Source organism: Procambarus clarkii, chromosome 30, assembly GCF_040958095.1.
Source record: "Procambarus clarkii isolate CNS0578487 chromosome 30, FALCON_Pclarkii_2.0, whole genome shotgun sequence".
NCBI lineage: Eukaryota > Metazoa > Arthropoda > Malacostraca > Decapoda > Cambaridae > Procambarus > Procambarus clarkii.
The window spans coordinates 17,073,467-17,091,580 of record NC_091179.1 but is presented as its reverse complement, the minus strand read 5'-3'; the positions used below and the strand labels follow the sequence as shown (position 1 = coordinate 17,091,580).

Here is an 18,114-nt window from a genome sequence, read left to right as displayed (position 1 = left end):
AATGAGGTAATATCAGCTGCTACCAGTGAGCTGTCGCCACATACGCTGCAGGAGACCAAAGGAATTAAGGACAGCTTCGAAGTAGGAGACGAAAGGATTTTCAGGACAGCTGAAAACTGCATCAGGCGGGAGGGAGCTCCACGCTGGCGCTACAGGCTACAGCAACACCATAGAAGGTGTCGGCGATACACACAGATTCAAGAGGAACTGACGTCCTCGAGTTTCTTCCGAGAGCAAAAGTTGTGAACGAGACCGCGCGTCTTTCAACGAGACAAAGACGACTCGAACTAAGGTCAAGTGAATGAGAGAACCCCACGATATTTATTTTTCTGTGGCGGTGGTTGGTGAAGGCTGTGTCACCGCCGCCTGATGTGGTCTTAGAGAGAGAGAGAGAGAGAACCTTGACACACTACATGTCTCCTGGGGGCTCCAGTTACGAACCTCAGGGAAAGGCAAACAACAACACAGAGAGAGGAGGAAGCCAAAGCAGAAAATAGCATGATAAAAGAAGACATAAGAATTGGACAGTCACCATATGTGAAGAGACAGAGTACCGACCAGAGACGGTCACCATGACCAGTCAACTGACTGTTGCCAGCTTTATCCCTCCTCATTGTTGACAGCTTTATCCCTCCCCCCCCCCTCACAGGGCAGCGAACACGGACCCCTTGAGGGAGAACAGCGGGTTAAGCCTGGCTGCTCATTCCCGGTCACCAAGACGGCTTTTGTGGCTTTTGATTAATCACTTTTGATTAATAACTGACTAGAGAAACTCAAAGGCTGGATCACCAGGCTAAATTATAGTTCAGGGATCGTCATTACTCCCACGATGCAGTAATTTATCCCGTTTCGTAATCATTACTCCCATGTTACAATCATTTCTCCCATGTTACAATCATTTCTCTCATGTTACAATCATTTCTCTCATGTTACAATCATTTCTCTCACGTTACAATCATTTCTCTCATGTTACAATCATTTCAACGAACGATGGGAAGGAAGAACTTTTTTACCGTGGGAGGGAGCAACGTTTCAGGAATCCCAAGGGTACAGTTACAGGAAAAAGGTGTTTTTGAATACAAAGTGGCCGTCCTGAAATCTGTACCGTGCATAAACATTGCAAATATTATTATATATTATATTTGCAAGAATTTGGCGAGATGTAGAAAGCATTTGAAGTGGTCTTTCCTGACAGTGAATCTCTCCTACCAATAAAATCTAATAAAGAAATATGTTACATATGTTTTTTTTATCATTATTATGCTTATTAAACTTTAACACGTATAGAACAAGTATAGAACTACGTTTAGTACACAACTGCTGCTGTATGAATATTACAAATAATATAAATGATAAATTTAGTAAAATTGGAAATAGTAATAATAATAATTATTATAAATAATGATTTTATAATAATAATAATAATTTGGTTTAAGAGATAAAATAAGCATGAGATGAGCCAGTGCAGTTGAGGGCAAGATGGAAGAAAGAGTCTTGACTGTGGAGAAGCCACGTATGTCATACTCTTGGGTAATGATGCAGCATTTGATAGGTCTGCCATAGAGACACTGGGCATTTGTGTCCATAGTCTTACTTAAAGCTGTTAACATTCATTACAGTTCACCCAGACTCGGCACAGAGAACCTGTGTCCCCCTCTGTGCCTGTTGTACACAGAAGACAAGATATAAACCAGCCATTTATCCCCCGAGAATAAACAATTGGTTCTGACGAGCGTTGGTATAGAACGCGTTTCGCTGAAACTCTCTTCAGCATCATTGGAGGTAAAGTCATTGCAGTAAACAAGAGTAATTTCGCCGTTTTCATCAAAAACACAACATAATGAAACGCATTCTGGCAACAGGCTGGTTGCCTAGCAACTCTAGTATTCAATAACTATATAACAAAAGTGCAGTTCTAACTTAACAACATGAAAGTAACCTCATAATGTTGACCAGACCACACACTAGAAGGTGAAGGAACGACGACATTTCGGTCCGTCCTGGACCATTCTCAAGTCGATTGACTTGAGAATGGTCCAGGACGGACCGAAACGTCGTCGTCCCTTCACCTTCTAGTGTGGTCGGGTCAACATACTTCAGCCACGTTATTGTGACTCATCCCCTGCATAACCTCACAATAACAACCAACAATAGTCTGCAGGAACCCTCGTGGCATCAGTAGGACCCCCAGGCGACAATCCTTTTGACCATGTCGTAGCCCTAGTTGTCTGGGAGCGTGTGCCTGGGAATACCCCACCGCATAGGTTCGAATCCTCATCACGGCTCCTACGGATTTTCTCCTTAATCATAATAACAACAGCTCCGGTAATGGTGTAGAGTGGTTGACCAACATTAGGGAGAAGAAACCGGGTCACGTTCAGCTGTCGCGTTCCATTTCAGGGGTTCCATTTAGCCCCCTGGTGGCGGCATCCAGGACAAGGACTCCTCTGAGATGCGTTCAGGGAAGCTGGGTTAATGTATTATTCATCCCGCGGTCTCAATTTTTGTAATGAACGAATTGCATGATGTATGCATTAGCCTTTGCTGGGGGAATTTTGTTTTAGTTCGAGTGCTTGTGTGTTGAGTCCGTGTGTGTGTGTGTGTGTGTGTGTGTGTGTGTGTGTGTGTGTGTGTGTGTGTGTGTGATCATAGGAACAAACCCAGGAGTACGTGGTAGGGGAGATGAGACCCTCAGATAGAAACAAAGATGTTTCCTATCTGAGAAACCTTGATCTCAAAGGGCTCGGACTTACGTGGGGTGAAATGGACGGTGTTGGACTTGTAGGGCGTCGTGCCGTGGGTGCAGCTGAGGTAGGCGTAGTAGGTGGTGTGCGGGGCGAGGTACGCCAGGGTGATGCGCTGCTCCGCTGTCTGCACGGCTGTCTGCACGTGCATGGCCTCCGTCAGGGGCCCGTAGTGCAGGAAGCACGAGGTCATGGCCTGCCGGTGGCCCGCGGACGTCATCCAGATGAGCACCGCGCCGTCACCCGTCACCTTTGTCACCGCTACCCGCAGTGACTCGGGGACGTTCACTGCACCTGAGGAGGCACACGAGGGGAAGGAAGAGTCAGCAGGAAATAGTGTAACACCTATGCTTACACACACACACACACATATATATACATATACATATTGTTGACCAATTCACATACTAGAAGATGAAGGGACACAATCGTCTTGAGAATGGTCCAGGACGGAGCGAAACGTCGTCGTCCCTTCATCTTCTAGTGTGTGATCTGGTCAACATACTTCAGTTACGTTATTGTGACTCATCGCCTGCATACATATACATACACACTGGGGAGGATACATGGCGTTCCTTGTGTAGTGACGGACACCAGGGTCACTATACACTGTATATAGTCTATAGTCTTCACTATACACTGTCTTCTACAATGTAGCTACACATCTTCCTTCTCTTCATCTTCCATACCCTTCATCACCTTCCCTACCTTTTACCACCTCTATTCTTCACCAGTTTCCCTTCATCCCTGTAAACTTGGTGGGGATGGAGTCTTTTATTTAACGAGATTAGAAATTACTATGATTTCACATTTTATGCAAATGGGGGGGAGGGGAGGGGTGCAAGGGGCTCGAGCCCGACCTGCCTATGACCAGCCCGAAACACAGATGAGTTATCCTGCAAAGTTTGGCGAGGCTATCCTGAAAAGTCTGGCCCCCAACTTTGAACCAACACACAGACAGACAGAGGCGTTTTCCTTTATGGATATAAATATATTCTTGTTCACTTGGGAAAGATGTTGAAGCATTAACTCTCCCAAAGTTAATTTTACAATACAACTGGGCATGACGTGTTTTTCTAAAGGGCGGGTTTCGTTAAAGTACTCTTCAACATATTCGGAGGCTGAGGAAAAGTGAAAGCAAATTAGCTGATTTGGCAGTTTATACACCATGTAGAATGAGATGGTGTTACCCTGTCGAGGTACAGAATAATTATCAACATTATTGACTGGCTTGCGAGTGGTGTTTAAACATGAGGATGGTATAACCAATAAATCAGAAGAGCTATAGAGGACAAAAGCACAGATGTGGAGGTTGTTGACAAGACTCCAGCTACCACCAGGAGCCCCCCCCCAGGGAGGAGTGTGTGGAGGGTTGTGGATCTCCAGGACTAAGCTCTTAGTTCTATTACACTTTGTTAAAGGGAACACTGACTGGATAATGAAGAAAAGGTGTAGGCTGTCTGTCACGCAACACAGGTGCAGGCTGTCTGTCACGCAACACGGATGCTGGCTGTCTGTCACGCAACACGGGTGCAGGCTGTCTGTCACGCAACACGGGCGCAGGCTGTCTGTCACGCAACACAGGTGCAGGCTGTCTGTCACGCAACACGGGTGTAGGCTGTCTGTCACGCAACACGGGTGCAGGCTGTCTGTCGCGCATCACGGGTGCAGGCTGTCTGTCATCCCGTCATCCACTTGGGTGACGGGACGCTCCCTCGTAATTGGCAGATTTATACTTGATCAAAACTTGTCTCGAAAAAGTTAAGAGAAAAAAGAAAACATCTTTGGAATATATAACTCGAAGAGGGTGGAAGGAATGGCTGCTCTCTCTCTCTCTCTCTCTCTCTCTCTCTCTCTCTCTCTCTCTCTCTCTCTCTCTCTCTCTCTCTCTCTCTCTCTCTCTCTCTCTCTCTCTCTCTCTCCCTCCCTCTCTCCCTACGCGCAGAACAACCGCCCCAGAACTGTCACTTCTAACAGCCAATTTCCCAAACCGGATTTACCATCTCTGAGCTTCTAAAATCACTTACAATCACCCGTTGAATGGCAGGCTCATAGGAAAGGGAAGAGAGGGAGAGGAAGGGGAAAAGGGAGGTAAAGCGGGATAGAGGAGGAGATGGAAAGGGAGGGAGAAGAAGAAGAAGAGGGAAGGTGAGGGAGAGAGAAATAGACAAATGGAGAGAGAAAGATAGGGAGAAGTCCATTGGGAAGCTAAGTAAATCCAATAAGGAGGAGAGAGAGAGAGAGAGAGAGAGAGAGAGAGAGAGAGAGAGAGAGAGAGAGAGAGAGAGAGAGAGAGAGAGAGAGAGGGTGATTTAGCTGAAGCTCGTTCATTGGGGGATTCAATCTAGGCAATACATCAATTAAGGATGCGTGAGCATTTCACCAATGGTCACAGAATTGCTGGAAATACTCCCAGCATTACCTCACCCACAGTACCGTAGCAGAAGGACTACTGGAATATTAAGATCCCATCAGGCTATGCTTTATCCTCCATCGTCTAAGATAAACGCCTAAGGTGGATCGAAGTCTTCCAGGGGGAAAGATACCTGTTCAGGGCGCTCAATCTCATCAGATATACCCTGTTATACTTCAGTGAAACTGGCGTTGGTTATATGCAAATTGGAACACATGCTACAGGAGATCAGAGATGGATTCTCTCCCTGTGTCTATAGGAGATCACGTTGGGTCAAAAGTGACTGGGAATACGGTATAAGGAACTTGGTATAAGACCCCCTTGACTTGCACGCGGTCTTTGACCCTCTGCCGGTCAAGGCCCGGCCAAGTGAGGGGGTTGAGTGAGGAATTGAGTGGCAACGTAGCTACGACTAGACAGTGATGTGGTGGAGGCTGACTCCATACAGTTTCAATCGTAGCTATGATAAGAGCCCGGTAGGCTCAGGAGCATGTACATCAGTTGATTAACAGTTGAGAGACGGGACCAAAGAGCCGAAGCTCAACCCCCCCCCCCGCAAGCACAGCTAGGTGAGTCAACCACCACCACTGCTCCCGCCACACACACACACACACACACACACACACACACACACACACACACACACACACACACACACACACACACACACACACACACACACACACACAAACACACATATTGTCATGTTCACCCACACTAAAGAAAGACAAATATAGTTGTTTCAGTCATTTTCTCTAAGTATTTGGAGTTAACATGTTGTTTTGTCTTCATTTTCTCATTATTTTTCCTGGCCGTCTTGGGGTTAAATCCCCGTTTCTCAGCTCACCTCAGCCAGAATTTCTCAGCCAGATTTTCTCAGCTCACCTCAGCCAAACGTTATCACCCAGAATAATTAGCTTATTATTCCTCAACTTGTCGCAATGTTCACAAGAACGAATAATTTTATAATTTTCTAAACAAAAAATAATATTTATTCACTTGGAAATGGACACCGAAATTATATATATATATATATATATATATATATATATATATATATATATATATATATATATATATATATATATATATATATATAGACGACAGAAGGTGGCATTATGTCCCAGCAGAAGATCTCCTCTTCCTTCTCCTTTTCCTCCTTCCTCTTTCTTCCTCCTCCTTCTCCTTCTTTATCTCCACCTCCTCCTTCTCACAACGTCGTCTCCATTTGCTTAATCCAGCATCCATTACCTTCAAATTATGTTAGGCGTCCCCGGCAGGAAAGGTGATGTTAGCACCTGAGTGTAGTGGTGGTGGTGGTGGTTGTGGTAGTGGTGGTGGTAGTGGTGGTGGTAGTGGTGGTGGTGGTGGTTGTGGTAGTGGTGGTAGTGGTAGTGGTGGTGGTGGTAGTGGTGGTGGTGGTGGTGGTAATTGTGGCTACCACCACCGTTAGAGTAGACCAGAGTAGACGAGTAGAATGGAAGGATGGGTGGAAAGTATCAGTGAAGGAGTAGAGCACACGGCGATAGCCAGTTATCTTACGAATTAATCGTGGTAAAGGCTTTTAACGAAGTGGGTACATTCACCCATTGTTAATGTTAAGCCAAGCTTTGATATGTTGCCCCGATCAATAATACTTCCGTCTTGAACCCCCCACCCCATAACCCCCAACAGGAGGGGGCCAAGCTTTCCAAGACCCCTTTCAGTCTACCCTAAGGCGGCCCAAGGCTCTACGTGAAACCCCCCCAGACACCAAGTGCCCTCTCACTCCCTCTCTATCCTTCACCCTATGCCTTCTCACCTCCTTTTCTAAACAGGTCATGATATTATTTCTTCCAGTAATGTTTAGTATATACGGCAATAACGTGGGAGTACGTGGGACTACATGGGAGTGCGTGGCAAAACATAGCATAAATTTTGTCGTCTATATTAAAGATTTCTGCCGGTAATATAATGGTGCTGCCAGGGATCCTATCTACACATTTTTGGTGAGAGAGAGACAGAGAGAGAGAGACAGTCAGAGAGAGAGAGAGAGAGAGAGAGAGAGAGAGAGAGAGAGAGAGAGAGAGAGCACACACACACATTTCAACAGTGTGTCAGACCCCCAACGCTGCTTCAAGCACGGCAAGCATTCAGGGTATTTCTATAGACCACCTTAGACACCCCCCATTAACACCCCCCTCCCCCTCCCTCCTCCCCCCCCCCCACCACCAGCATCCTCCAACATCACCGAGCATTCAGCATCACCATCCCCGTCATCTCGTCCATCAGCATAACTGTAACCACCATTAATTATTTTGTTCGGGAAAAGTAAAGCATTGGTCGAGCAGGAAGAAGGCGAGACCGGAAGGAGGCCTTTTGTTTGACGCTTCAAGAGTGAACTCTTGTATTTATTTACGGCCCATTATGGCTAAGACTTGTGACAATGTTCCTGGCTCCCTCACCCCGCCTCTCTTCTCACCGCCCCTATACCCTCTCACCCTAAGCCAGTCTTCTGGCTTAGGGTAGGAGGTCACTTCTCTACCACCACCCTAAGCCAGTCTCCAAGACCATACCTCCATCCTAGATCAGTCTCTAATACTATTGCAGGTCCTCCTACCCACTGGAGAGGTCCTCCTACCCTCCTCCTACCCCACGGCTCATGATCCGCCAGCATGTAAAGAGATCGGTGAGTCGCCTGCGGGGTAAATCATGGCGCTGAATAAACTAATCAGATCTGGACTCTTGCTGTTAGGCTGAATCAAAACAATAAAAAGAGCATGAACACCTATCCATCCCTATGACTAGCGTCTCCACCACTCCACACCTAACCTAACACAAATGATGCTTCTTCTCCCTTTTACCTAACCCCCCCCCCGCCTCCCTCCTAGCCCCTATTCAACGACCCCATCATTCATGTTTTTACCCTCCTCTTCACGACTCTTCCATTACCCCTCCCCGCCATCACTCACCCATGAGAGCCTACACCCGTCTCTAAAGAGCTTGACAACACCGCCTCAAGGCGTTAAACATTGCGCTCATCTTGAGTGAAGACTCAGACATGGAGGACCCGCACGGAGGTAGACGACTCCTCCGCTGAGGGAAGGAGGAGGGACAAACACCGGCAAGATAATTACCAGGAAGGAGGAGCCTGGCTCGACGTGAGGAGGGAGGGAGGAAGGTACTGGATATCAAATATCTCCTCTTCCTTCCTGGTGAATATTTGATTGATGGAACATCCCCTTCCCTCTTTCTTGTGGCCTGCTTGACGTGTTGATACGTGTCTCCAGAATGAAGTTTATAAATCTGTCCAAATGTCCTCAGTTCTTACTTCGTAGGCCTCCCAGTCTATTGCTTTAAAGTTGAAGTCCCCCAGTACCAATAATCGTGACTTATCCCTATCTGCTTTTCCCGCGATCTCTCTCTCTCATGACCATTATGAGGTCCTCTCGTTTGTCATCCAGTTCCGCCTTACAGGCATTTACAAGTATCAGTTTATCATCCTGATTCCAGACCCGCAATGCCATTATGTCAACATCTCGAGGGTTTTAAATTATTAACTTTCTTACCGTCAGGTGTTCTTTCACCAGCACAGCCGTTCTTCCTCCCCTTCCTAGTTGTCCGGTCACGTCTCCAAACTGTGGAGCCTCTTGGGAATACGTCCTCATTTAAAACATTTTCTTCAAGTTTTGTCTCTGTTAGTCCAAAAATATCTGGGACCTTATGCTGAATTATATCTCTGAGATCTAGTATTTTTTTTATCTCACTCCATCTATGTTGGTATATATAATTTTCAGGAAAATGTTCCCTTTCCCTTTGTCCTTTACTCCCCCCCCCTTCCTCTAATGATTGTGTGCGTGCGTGCGTGTTCGTGCGTGTGCGTGCGTGCGTGTTCGTGCGTGTGCGTGCGTGCGTGCGGCTGAAAGGCAATATGCTAGAGATGAATCAGATGATAATATCTCTAAGCACCTATCTGATACATAGTCACTTCTGGGCGATATTAAGTAATTACCAACACTCATACAGCTGACGTGTTCGTTATCATACAACTGTTATTTATAACTGTTATATAACCTAACCTTATATATACCTATAACCTTATATAACCTAACCTAACAACTGTTATAATTGTTATATACAATTATAACTATACTGTAATGTTATTCAAACTCCGTAACTGCACGACACGTTACTGCACTTAGGTGGTGCAGTAACCACTAACAACCACTACCACTTATGTGGTAGTGGTTGTCCACTTTACCATTACTACGCGTCTAAGTTTCTTTCACCTGGGGGTTCTGCGCGCCACCTGAAGGGGTTCAACTTCCTGGTCCGAGCTCTTGAATGGCCTCATTAACTAACAGGAAGAGAAGATTCCAATTGAAAGATCTCTCTCCTTCCTTTCTCTCTATCATGCTTCTCCTTCCCTCCTCCCTATCATGCCTCTCCTTCCTTCCCAGGAGTGTGTGTGTGTAATTACCTAAGTGTAATTACCTAAGTGTAGTTACAGGATGAGAGCTACGCTCGTGGTGTCCCGTCTTCCCAGCACTCTTTGTCATATAACGCTTTGAAACTACTGACGGTCTTGGCCTCCACCACCTTCTCACTTAACTTGTTCCAACCGTCTACCACTCTATTTGCGAAGGTGTGTGTGTGTTTGTGTGTGTGTGTGTGTGTGTGTGTGTGTGTGTGTGTGTGTGTGTGTGTGTGTGTGTGTGTGTGTGTGCTGGGAGTGTGTGTGTGTGTGTGTGCTGGGAGTGTGTGTGTGGTGCTGGGAATGTGTGTGGTGCTGGGAGTGTGTGTGTGCTGGGAGTGTGTGTGTGTGTGTGTGCTGGGAATGTGTGTGTGTGTGCTGGGAGTGGGTGGAGACACGCGACACATGTATCCAGACACTGTATCCCCTTTAAGTGAGTGTGTAAGGGAGAGTCACTGGGGGGGTGCGTGGGGGAGGGTGTGTACGTACTCACCTATTTGTGCCTGCAGGATTGAACATTGACTCTTGGATCCCGCCTTTCTAGCCATCGGTTGTTTACAGCAATGACTCCGGTTCTACTTCCCTATCATATCTAATTTTAAAATTATGAATAGAGTTTGCTTTCATAACCTGCTCCTTAAGTGCATTTCATTTTTCCACTACTCCCACGCTAAAAGAAAACTTCCTAACATCTCTGTGACTCATCTGAGTTTCCAGCTTCCACCCATGCCCCCTCGTTCTGTTACTATTCCGTGTGAACATTTCGTCTGTGTCCAATCTGTCAATCCCCCTGTGTATTTTCTATGTTCCTATCATATCCTCCCCCTCTCCCTTCTTTTTTCTGCTGTCGTCAGGTTCAGTTCCTTCAGGCGCTCATCATACCTCATCCCTCGTAACTATTTACCACAGAAAGTGGCAAGCAAAGTACTTCTGCACACTTTCTCAGCACCCATAGTGAGATTCCGTCCGGGCCAACAGCCTTTCTCACGTCCAGATCCACAGATGCCTCTTGACCTCATCTCTTGTAATTTCGAACCCTTCCAAGGCCTCCCGGTTTACTGCCTTGTCTCCTAGCTCAAGGACTTCACCTCGTTCTATTGTGAAGACCTCCTGGAATCTCTTGTTGAGTTCTTCACATACTTCTTTGTCGTTCTCTGTGTACCTGTCCTCACCCGTTTTAAGTTTCATCACCTGTTCTTTCACTGTTGTTTTCCTCCTGATATGGCTGTGAAGCAGTTTTGGTTCGGTCTTGGCTTTATTTGCTGTATAATTTTTATACTGCCTCTCTGCTTCTTTTCTGGCACTAACATACTCATTCTTGGCTCTCTGGTATCTCTTTCTGCTTTCTGTAGTTCTGTTATTTCGGAAATTTTCCACGCCCTTTTGTTCGTATCCTTTTGCTTCCAGACATGCCCGCTTAAGCCACGGATTCTTTTGCGTCTAAGTTTTCTTCTTTTGGGCCGGGATAAACCTGTTTACTGCCTCCTGACACTTTTGGGTGACATAGTCCATCATGTCTTATACGGTCTTAGTTCTGAGTTCTGTGTTCCATGGTGTTTCTCTTAGGAATTTTCTCATCTCATAATTTCCCTTTCGATACGCCAGCCCCTTTTTTCTAGTTCTTTTTTTATTTTTGGGGGGGGGGGAAGATTACTACTAGCTCTACCAGGTACTCAAACTTCAGTACACTGTGATCACACATTCCCAAGAAGTGTGTGTGTGTGTGTGTGTGTGTGTGTGTGTGTGTGTGTGTGTGTGTGTGTGTGTGTGTGTGTGTGTGTGTGTGTGTGTGTGACATAGAGCGAGACACAGAGGACACATCTTGCTGTTTTGATGTCACATCTGGGTTGATGTCACAGCTGGGTTGATGTCACAGCTGGGTTGATGTCACATCTGGGTTGATGTCACAGCTGGGTTGATGTCACAGCTGGGTTGATGTCACATCTGGGTTGATGTCACAGCTGGGTTGATGTCACAGCTGGGTTGATGTCACAGCTGGGTTGATGTCACAGCTGGGTTGATGTCACAGCTGGGTTGATGTCACAGCTGGGTTGATGTCACAGCTGGGTTGATGTCGTCTGGGAAACTATAATTGGTCCCAGTCTCATTATTTTCAACAATAATCAGGCCACATGATCTACAGTACTATTATTTTTTGTTTACCTAAGACTCGGGTTCATAAGATCTGTCAAATGATGTCCCTAGTGAAACTGCAAGCAAGAGCTGTTATCCTACCCCAGCTCATCTAAAGCCTGCTCCTAGTGACTCATTTATTTGATGAGATTGTATCTTGAAACTATCACAGAGAGACAGAGAGTGTCTCTCTCTCTCTCTCTCTCTCTCTCTCTCTCTCTCTCTCTCTGTCTCTGTCTCTGTCTCTCTCTCTCTCTCTCTCTCTCTCTCTCTCTCTCTCTCTCTCTCTCTCTCTCTCTCTCTCTCTCTCTCTCTCTCTCTCTCTCTCTCTCTCTCTCTCTCTCTCTCTCTCTCTCTCTTCCTTAAAATAAGTATAACAATTCAGGGATCAGTAACAAAAATTAGAGTTGACCTCAGACTTGCGAACGAGGCCAAACATTTGCATATTTCCTTGTACGGGTTTGTGACACCCATTCTAGCCCAACCAGGCCAAGAGTGGAGTATATGTATAATGCATATGTATAGTGGAGGGGGGGGGGTAAATATGTATACATGTGTATGCATAGAACTGACGTCAGTGAGGGCGCCACAAATGAAGAGCTGAGGCAGATGTCCCTGTGAATCATTTGCATGTGAAAAACTCAGTCATTTATGCATTTGTTGCCCCCCCTCTCCGTCTGTTGTGTGTGTGTGTGTGTGTGTGTGTGTGTGTGTGTGTATGTGTGTGTGTGTGTGTGTGTGTGTGTGTGTGTGTGTGTGTGTGTGTGTGTGTGTGTGTGTGTGTGTGTGTGTGTGTGTGTTCCTAGCTCTGTTTGCCTGTCTGGGGAATCAGGACGTTGTTTGACACTGATGTTTGTTGACGTCACATGTGTGTACCACACATGACGTTACGTACCATTGTGGTACAAGTCTGGTAACACACAGAGATCACAATAGCGTGATGCATCAAATGTGAGTGAGGCTGACCTCCGCTGTGAGGTCAGTGGAACTCCCGGTTGCAATTCTTTTGACCATGTCGTAGCACAGTCGATTAAGGCGCGTCTGGGATGCTCTCGTACGTAGGTTCGAACCTTCATCACACCCCTTGTGGATTTATTCAAGCCTGGTAACCTTGGTACCTGTGTAAAGCCGTATATCACCAAAAAAAATCCGAAGTTAGTGTCTCCTTACCAAAGGTGACTATTTACCTCCTCAGCCCTTGGTAGTAAACATGTTTTGCTCTTCCTTCGCCGACGATAATTCAAGCTTGAAGTATTTTAATTAATTAGTAATTTGTTAAATAGCCGGGACGTATATAAGGGGCTGGTTGAGCCACTCTGCCGTCACTAGTGAATGAGAGGTGGAAGAGGTGGATATAGTATTTTTACGGGTTCCTGAGCCTTCGTAAACAAGTGTACAGAGTGTGAGAGAGAGAGAGAGAGACAGAGAGAGACAGAGAGACAGAGAGACAGAGAGACAGAGAGACAGAGAGAGAGAGAGAGAGAGAGAGAGAGAGAGAGAGAGAGAGAGACAGAGAGAGACAGAGAGAGACAGAGAGAGACAGAGAGAGAGAGAGACAGAGAGAGAGACAGAGAGAGAGACAGAGAGAGAGAGAGAGAGAGAGAGAGACAGACAGAGAGACAGAGACAGAGAGAGACAGAGACAGACAGAGACAGAGACAGAGAGAGACAGAGACAGAGAGAGAGAGAGACAGACAGACAGACAGAGACAGAGACAGAGAGTATAAATAGCAGATAATAAGATAAAGCGATAGTTAAAATCCTTCGGCTCCGTCCCGTGTCTCTTCAAAACACTACTGAACAAGACTTTCTCATCTTCCCTCTACTCCTCTCCCTCCTCCTTCCTCACCTCCATCCACTACCTTCCCTCCCTCCTCTGCCTTCCCCCTCTCCCTCCCACCTTCCCTCCCTCTGCACCTCCACCACGTCGAGCCTCGGCTCCACTCTACCTCTGATTCCTTTGATAATCACCTACTTTGGGATTTTACTCTTGTCTGTGGTAAGTCGAGCAATCATGTTGAGGCGAACGCAAGAAATTGTGTTTGAATGTGTTGGTGTGTCTGTCGTGGCAGTGACTTCCTCTTGAGTTAGCGGGGGGCAATGACCTTGGCTTGGAGACGCTAGGAAATATCCTGGAAGTCTCAGCTTGCTGAGTATTGGGCGTTGCTGCAGGCTTGGAGATATTAATCTTAGGAGTAATCTAATTGCTCATGGCGATATTACTCATGGCGATATTACTCATGACGAAATGCGACATTAAATAACTTTCATCAGCTGGGGTCAGATTCACGAAGCAGTTACGCAAACACGTACTAACCTGTATATCTTTGTTCAGTCTTTGGCGGCTTTGTTTACAATTATTAAACAGTTAATGAGCTCCGAAGCACCAGGAGGCTGTTTGTAACAATAACAACAGTTGAATGGGAAGTTTTCATGCTTGTAAACTGTTTCATAAATGTAACCAAAGCCGTCAAAGATTGAGGAAAGATGTACACGTTCATAAGTGCTTGCGTGAATCTGGCCCCTGATTGCCCCGATCAGCTGACTGTCCCGATCAGCTGACTTCGCCGAACAGATGACTGCTGGGAATAACTGATTATATCGATCAACTGATTACTCCGATCAGGTGACTGTCACCATCAACTGATTTCCGCGATCAGCTGACCGCACCGGGAATTCTATTTGGCTCGAATTTGACAAGTATTCTATTGGAGGATTTGACGGTTTCCCTCGCGGACTGAAGCAGTTTACCCGGAAGATTGGCTTGACGGTGAGTGTTCGAGCCTCGACCCTCTGACGTCACGGTGCCAGAGGTAACCTTTGAAGTCCTGGTCAGCGGCACGACGACCACTACGCTACGACGACCACTACGCTACGACGACCACTACGCCACGACGACCACTACGCCACGGCAAACCCACCCGATTGGTTAGACGAGAGTCTATAATGCTTAAAGAACAAATCCACAAGGGCCGTGACGAGGATTCGAACCTGCGTCCGAGAGCATCCCAGACGCTGCCTTAATCGACTGAGCTACGACATGGTTTGATGCATCACGCTATTGTGATTTCTGTGTGTAAAGTCTAACACTTAACTCTAAATCTCTTTATTAAATTTATTAGTCTACGTCGGGATACCTTTTATGTGAAATTATCGCCATTTTTTGGCGATATTTATTTATTGGTAAACTTAGCCAACCTGTTCTCTCACCTCATACGTCCAACCACTTGGACTAGACGGTAGAGCGACGGCCTTGCTTCATGCAGGTCGGCGTTCAATCCCCGATCTTCCAAGTGGTAGGGCACCATTCCTTCCCCCGTCCCATCCCAAATCCTTATCCTGACCCCCTTCAAGTGCTATATGGTCGTAATGGCTTGGCGCTTTCCCCTTGATAGTTCCCTTCCCTTCCTAAAAAAAAAAATAAAAAAAAATCTCACCGCACACGTCACAATATCATAATATTGACGTTTTCTATGTATCGGCCTGGAGAGGTTAGGTAGGTTGCTTGGGTTCGCACTTTTCTAATTACGGAAAGCAGTAAAAAAAATAAAAAAGATATTACGTGGTGGCAGAGGAATAATAGGCTTTGATTTACACCTAAACCTAATTATTAATTAGTTGCATTTCCTTGAACAAATTATTCATAATTTCAAGTCGAAGATCTTATACTTTCGTTTTAGTAAATATTTCTTATTTATATGATATAGAATGTTTATCTGTCAGTTGTCAACATGCACGAGGCTGTCAGGTGGCAAGGACTGCCTGTCAACACGTCAGCTCAAGTCTTAGTTGACAGGCAGTTAGCGGATACTACCTAAGACATTGTTTACGGGCTCGCCATAGCCCGTGCTACATGGACACTTCGTTCTGAGTAGCTAAATCTGAAACAACAACAACAACAACAGTAGACAACTTAATTGTCTACTTAACCTTGTTAAGTAGACAATTAAGAGTCTACACACACTGATGGCGCATTACGCCAACCCTTAATATCTTGCTCATTCGTCAAGGTTAACTTATATTTACTGATTTATAAGGCAAGTTAGATTTACAAGGAATAAATTACTAATCTTCTTTACCCTGGGGTACTCAGGGTGGACAGCGCTTCGGTTTCGTAGTCCTGAGGTTCCGGGTTCGATCCCCGGTGGAGGCGGAGACAAATGGGCAAAATGTTTCTTTCACCCCTGATTCCCTTGTTACCTAGCAGTAAATAGGTATTTGGGAGTTAGACAGCTGTTACGGAGCTGCTTCCTGTGTGTGTGTGTGTGTGTGTGTGTGTGTGTGTGTGTGTGTGTGTGTGTGTGTGTGTGTGTGTGTGTGTGTGTGTGTGTGTGTGTGTGTGTGTGTGTGAAAAAAACATAAATTAGTAGTTAGTTACAGTTGATTGACAGTTGAGAGGCGGTCCGAAAGAGCAGAGCTCAAACCCCCGCAAGAACAACTAGGTAAACACACACACACACACACACACACACACACACACAGACACACACACACACACACACACACACACACACACACACACACACACACACACACACACACACACACACACACACACATACACACACACACACACACACACACAGACACACACACACACACACACACACACACACACACACACACACACACACACACAGACACAGACACACACAGACACACACACACACACACATACATACACACACACACACACACACACACACACACACACACACACACACAGACACACACACACACACACACACACACACACAGACACACACAGACACACACACACATACACACACACACACACACACACACACACACACACACACACACACACACACACACACACAGACACACACACACACACACACACACACACACACATACACACACACACACACACACACACACACACACACACACACACACACACACACACACACCATGGAAAAAACCCAAAAAGGTTCCATGTCCCCAGCAAGAGCCTGAAGACATGACCTGGTCTTTGCAGGAAGCCCCAGCACCGTCAGCATAGCGTCACGCCCTTGGACAGAATAATCCTCACACTGCGCCATCTCCTGCGGCTGACGGCGGCCCCAGGGGGTGTCGGGATCAGCTGGCGTGTCCCCTGGGACGCCCAGCAAGGAAGAGGACGAGGAATGGAAGGAAAAGGGGAAGCAGGTAGACGCCTTCGCCAAAGGAACCTGATTGGCTTCTGTCGAATAGGGCCCACCCAAGCGTTCTTACCTTCGTCTGGAGGGGAAAAGGGAGACCTTCTATCCGTGAGGGTGGTAAAATGGGGTTTATTTCAGGCGATGAAATAGGGAGAGAGCGTTTGATAATTTGTGAGGTAATTATTATAGAGGTGAGGGAGATGAAGAGAGAGAGGGAGAAATGAGATGAACAGAGATGAGGAGGAGGAAGAAGAGATGGGAGAAGAGTGGAAGATAAAGATGAACAGAAATGTAAGACGAGGAGAATTATTATGTTGATCGGACCACACACTAGAAGGTGAAGGGACGACGACGTTTCGGTCCGTCCTGGACCATTCTCAAGTCGATTGATTGATCCACACAATCGACTTGAGAATGGTCCAGGATTGGACCGAAACGTCGTCGTCGTCCCTTCACCTTCTAGTGTGTGGTCTGGTCAACATACTTTAGCCACGTTATTGTGACTCCTCGCCTGCATGAGAATTATTATTATTAGGTATTTTTTTATGAAGTTTCAAAGATTGTTTAAACTCTCCTGCCTTGTCAATCTTCACATTCCTACCACAACCCTCGTACCTCCCCCCTCTCTCACTTCCACAACTACTAACCCCCCACAACCACAATTACACTCCCCACCACAACCACAACCCTCCATCCCGTCACTACCACCGCCAGAAGCTAACATACGACACATAAATTATTCCCAAACGCCTGACAAAAACACTTCCCATTACCATGATAAAAGAGCTCTGTATTTTGGCCAAAATTGTTGAAACGTAAATGACTTAAATTTACCAGAGAAGACATGTAAAATATAAATATATATATATATATATATATATATATATATATATATATATATATATATATATATATATATATATATATATATATATATATATATATATACATACACCACAGCTGTTTACTAAATGAAAATTAGATGAATCTCCATATCTACAATTGTCGCCTCAACGTGACTGTTCAATGAAGGGTAAGAATACCCCACACACACTGACCTATTTACATCGTCCAGGTCCAAAACCTGTTTGGAGGTGGATTCCGTAACTAAACAATTGTTCCCCTTTCAATAGATAACCCTGTTCTGAAGGTGAGCTGGAACGGTCCCGCTAATATCTCGATTGGTCTAAGGGGGAAACTGTTGTAC

At 45.8% G+C, this 18,114-nt stretch overlaps 1 protein-coding gene across 1 annotated transcript in view; it reads right to left on the bottom strand.

The window, feature by feature from the left end:
- LOC123751577 (uncharacterized) overlaps window positions 1-18,114 on the bottom strand; it is a 58,148-nt gene that overhangs the window by 12,848 nt on the left and 27,186 nt on the right. Inside the window, exon 2 of the mRNA XM_069333956.1 lies at window positions 2,754-3,038. Coding sequence (XP_069190057.1) covers window positions 2,754-3,038 — 285 coding nt within the window. The remainder of the gene's footprint in view (window positions 1-2,753; window positions 3,039-18,114) is intronic.